Genomic DNA, 4,681 nt, shown 5'->3' on the forward strand with positions numbered 1-4,681 from the left:
TCTACCTCCCGAGTGCTGGGATTAAAGGCGTGCACCACCACTGCCCAGCTTCTCACTACTTTTACTAGTGAAAAATCCATAGCAATAAGAACAGATGGGATTATCTGTTTAACACAGAGTTCATACTGAGGTTGGGGATAAGAAGCAGCAGTGCCCTGCTGTTCTCTCTCATGCATTTCACTCCATGCGTGCCATGTCTTCCACGGGTTAGAATCTCTTAGAGAAAAACTTTGGTGCATAGTTTAATATGTGCCCTGAGTCAGTGAATCTTTTCCCTTTACAATAAACCTTGGGCATCCAAGGTTATACTCACCATAGGACTTTGGAAACCAGATAACTGCCTGTGTCCTTGGCAGGAATTGTTTTAAAATCCTCTTAGAAGCCCGACCAGCTGTACCTTCACGCAAATTGAGTATGTTGACTCAGTACCCTAAGACTAGTGAGATTATCTGAGCCCCAAATTTGGAGGTAGGGCAGATTTTGCATCTTGATTACTGCTGCTTCGCTCAAAACCAGGAGCTTCACAGAGGAACTGGCTCACTGCTAGTCTGTAGCCGGTCTCTGTGTCCTTTGGAAATCCATGAGAAATGGCTACTGGAAAGTTCCGCTGAGCGAAACTAGTCATAAACGCAAAGCCTAGGAACAGAGAGCGCAGTTTTGGAAAGCCTTGGAGGGAAACTCCAGGATGTTTTAAAGCAGAAGAGGGGCTGAGAGCCTGACTTAGAGCCCTTGGTGGAAAGAAATGGATGAAGCTGGATGTTTGGGGCAGGAAGCAGGTGTGTCCCTGCAGAACATGGATGTGCTATCTTGGTGGACGAGTGACAATCGTGTTTTCTCTTCCAGGGTTGGCAATGTTTGATTGCCTTGGGCCTGTCTTTCCTGGACTGTGGTCACACGGTAAGCATCTCTAAGGTCCTGCTGAGTGAAGACACCAACGGTGGCGGCAATACTAAGTAAACACTGGGTCAGTCTGTCTGTCTGTGCAGGGAGCCATCAGAGCCAGTGTGTTTCTATGGTTCACTGTGTGAACATAGCCACAAGTATGTGCTGTTGCACAGACTTCATTTAGAACTCAACGAGTAGTTGGGAAACACTTTGTTTTGTGTGTGTCGAGGTCTTTGTTTTGTTTTTGTGAAATAGGATCTTGCTATGGAACACTAGGTAGCCTAAACTCACTGGCTAAACTTACGACCATCCTGTCTTATATTCCTGAGCACTAAGAATATGGGCATGCACTACCGTGCCTGGCTTTTCCCATGTGTGCTTACAAGATGATTAGTCTTGAGGGGGTGGGTCTCACCCTGTAGTATTGACAGCCCCTAGAGAAAGTGACCCTTGAGCTGTTTTAAACACTAAGTCCCTAAGTAGCTGTCCAAGGGCGAATAGCATTTTATGTTCTTTTTTTTTTTTTTTTTTTTGGTGCCGTGACTTGGATCCGAAGCATTTTATGTTCTTAAAACTTTATGAGTTAGGGATATAGTAAACTGCAATTATGTTTTCATTGGTGAATTAAGGCTATAGTAGCTCCAGGCACACCAATTTTTATCAAAAGATAATGGATATTGAAGGCTGAAAAATACTTCTATGCTCCCTTTCAAATTATTTTTATTATGAAAAAACCAACTAGAGTGATATGCTATCCATTTGAACTACAAAATTAGAGACAACTACCGTCTCTGAGTTCAGGATTTGTTTACTTGTTTGTTTGACTGCTTTCTGAGACAGGGTTTCTCTGTGTAGCCCTGGCAGTCCTGGAACTTGTTCTGTAGACCAGGCTGGTCTCAAACTCAGAGATCCACCTGCCTCTGCCTCCCGAGTGCTGAGACTAAAGGTGTGCACCACCACCGCCCCTCTACGTTCATAATTTTATATTTCTACTTTTAATTTCTCAGTGGAAGAAGGGTAGGAAGCGTAAAAGATGAGCGTGGACAGATGGTCCAGCTGCAGGGCTTGCTCATCACCCACAGAAGCTGTCCTTAGCGTGTAAGCTTAGTGGGCCTTCATCTTTGGCTCCGAGGTTAGTAGCATTCATGTTACTCCAAAGGTTCCTGGCAGTGTCTGGTCTTGGGTGCGCACAGTCACAGAGCCTTTGCCTTCCGCCCTTAAGAGAGTGGTGATAGCAGGAGACTGGCGCTCGGGAACTGGCATTCTCATGGCCTGGACTCGGAGTGGGTCAGAGAGCTAACTGCGCTATTCCCGGAAGTCACCCTTCACCAGATCGTGTCTCTGACCCACCACTGTTTCATATCCAACATGACTCGGGACCTAAGCTTTGCAGAGTCAGTGGGTGTCCTGTCACTGTGCTGGTAAAGTTCCCTCCCTGCACAACGGACTAATGCCTCAGGAGAGAAAACCTGTTGAGACCAGAAGGCGAAGCTCTGGAGTCTTCAGCTTGCGACTGCTGCTCTCACCTCAGCCACTTCTGACATGTTACGTGGGAGCCCGAGACCGATTCTGTCAAACCCTGTCTGTTTGGAGAATTCTGAATAAGCAAGTCGTGGGTAGTCATTTCTTGATGGCAGCAGGAATGAGAGTGGCCTTGAAGGACGTCCTTGACTTTGAAGCAGATGATCTAGTCCAGGCTCGCCTGTGCCGGGTGGCATTATTACTGGCACTGCTAACAGTGGTGCTCAACCTCTGGGTTGAGACTCCTTTGGCAAATCTCTATCTCCCAAAAAACATTTTAATTATGATTCATAACAGTAGTAAAATTAGAGTTATGAAGTAGCAATGAAATAATTTTATGGTTGGGGTCACCACAGCATGAGGACCTGTATTAAAAGGTCATTGCATCAGGAAGTTTGAGAACCACTGTCCTACAGGGTCCTTCTCATACCTGCCCCTTCTATCACCATTGTTCCCAAAACTTATCCAAACGGTGCCTGAAGATGCTGGAGACTGACCGTTGAACCTTGTCTTGCTGTAGTATGTGAAGGCCATATTGATGGCAGCAGAGTTCCTTACAGAGCTGCTGTAGTAACGATTATACTGTTCCTCAAGGCAGGGTGTCTCCAGAGTCACAAACAGAGAGTTCAGCCCACAGCTACTAGGGGTGGACCCAGGGGCCTTGTCCTTGCTAGGCAAGGCCTCTGCTATGGATCTTGCTTCCCTGCCCTAGAATTCGTCTATGTTATATTTGTTTACAACAGTAGAAGTTTTCACTGTAGTTAGGTGTTCTTTTCTATGTAATAATGTTTTACAGTGTCATTTGATGGTCACTGGGAATGTGTACTCAGTACCCTGTACAGAGAACAGTGTGTAGTCAGAGAACTGTGTAGTCAGAGTGTGTAACAGAGAACAGTTTCTAGTCCTCCATGCCAGTGTTGTTCTGGCCGTGTATTTGAGCCATCTTTGTACTTTCGCTAAGTTGGTACTTGTTCTCATGTGACATGAAATAATTGTACGATTCAATGCTCTGGGAGTTGACAGGCTGGGGTGTAGCTACAGCATGGCTTGTGAGATCTTGACAGGGCCGTAGGAAGTGGCTACTACGAGCTTTTAGTGAACCTTAACAGCTTGTAAACTTGATTTGTAATTAAAAAAAAAAACCCAAAAAAAGAAAAGAAAAATTCTCCTTTTTCCTGTTTGCTTTCCTGGCTAATTTTGTGACCTTGAAAACACTTTATTAATAGGGCCTCAGCAGCTTTGATGGAGAAGCACATACATGTCAGTTGCTAAGAGTGACACTAAGCCCCGCAGCGCAGTGCTCGCCTCCTAACAGACGAGTCCCCAGAAGGCTGGGTTAGTCGTGGACACCAAGATTCTAATTTCACTTTGGGGCCGAGAGATGGCTTCTAAAGTGTAGATGCCACCAAAGTTCACAACTGGAGTTAGATGCCCGGGACTCAAATGTTGGAAGGCGAGAACAGACTCTTTTTGTTTGTTTATTTGTTTGTTTTTCGAGACAGGGTTTCTCTGTAGCTTTGGAGCCTGTCCTGGAACTAGCTCTTGTAGACCAGGCTGGCCTTGGACTCACAGAGATCCACCTGCCTCTGCCTCCCGAGTGCTGGGATTAAAGGCGTGCGCCACCACCACCCTCTGAGAACCAACTCTTGAAAGTGGTCCCTGATCTCCACATGTGCTCCGTGGCACTTCCGTAGTTGTCCCCATATACATACACAACAAATAAATACCAAATTAAAATTTTTTCTGATGAAATGAAAATCAATTTCAATTTATCACTCAGTTAAATACTCTTGTTGGGGTTAAGGCCATAACTTTACCATTCTGCAAGATGGAAATTTTCCTGCCTTTCTCTAAATTGAAGGTTTGCCTGTCTGTAGTCTTGTCTCACCATCCAGGAAGGATCTTACAATATGTATTTGCTGCCAAAAAGTGTAAAGATTGAACGAGAGAAACCAGAGTCACCTAGCTTAAACCCAGGTGCACATTTTGGCAGACCTGATATAAATGCTGATCCTGGCACCATTGCCCTTTGTAAGCAGAGGTAAAACTCGGGTGTGAGGAGCTAGCAGCATTGTCACCTGTTGAAATAAGAGCGCCGGGACTGAGTCCCAGGCACCCGGCCGCCCACATGGCTAGCTTAGCTTATGCCCCGAAATAATTACATGGAAACTGTATTCTTTTAAACACTGCCTGACCCATTAGTTTCAGCCTCTTATTGGCTAGCTCTTACATATTGATCTAACCCATTTCTATTAATCTTTGCAGTCCACAAGCT

At 45.4% G+C, this 4,681-nt stretch overlaps 1 protein-coding gene across 3 annotated transcripts in view; it reads left to right on the plus strand.

Annotated features, from left to right (window-relative positions):
• Positions 1-4,681, plus strand: part of Slc11a2 (solute carrier family 11 member 2) — a 44,740-nt gene that overhangs the window by 26,548 nt on the left and 13,511 nt on the right. For all 3 annotated transcript variants that reach the window (XR_003377476.1, XM_013348712.2, XM_026782399.1), the window contains exon 16: positions 844-897. Coding sequence is in view for 2 of the 3 variants with exons in the window: in XM_013348712.2 (XP_013204166.1) it covers positions 844-897 (54 nt within the window). In the remaining variant the exon portion in view is untranslated. The remainder of the gene's footprint in view (positions 1-843; positions 898-4,681) is intronic.

Source organism: Microtus ochrogaster, chromosome 15 (assembly GCF_000317375.1).
Source record: "Microtus ochrogaster isolate Prairie Vole_2 chromosome 15, MicOch1.0, whole genome shotgun sequence".
NCBI lineage: Eukaryota > Metazoa > Chordata > Mammalia > Rodentia > Cricetidae > Microtus > Microtus ochrogaster.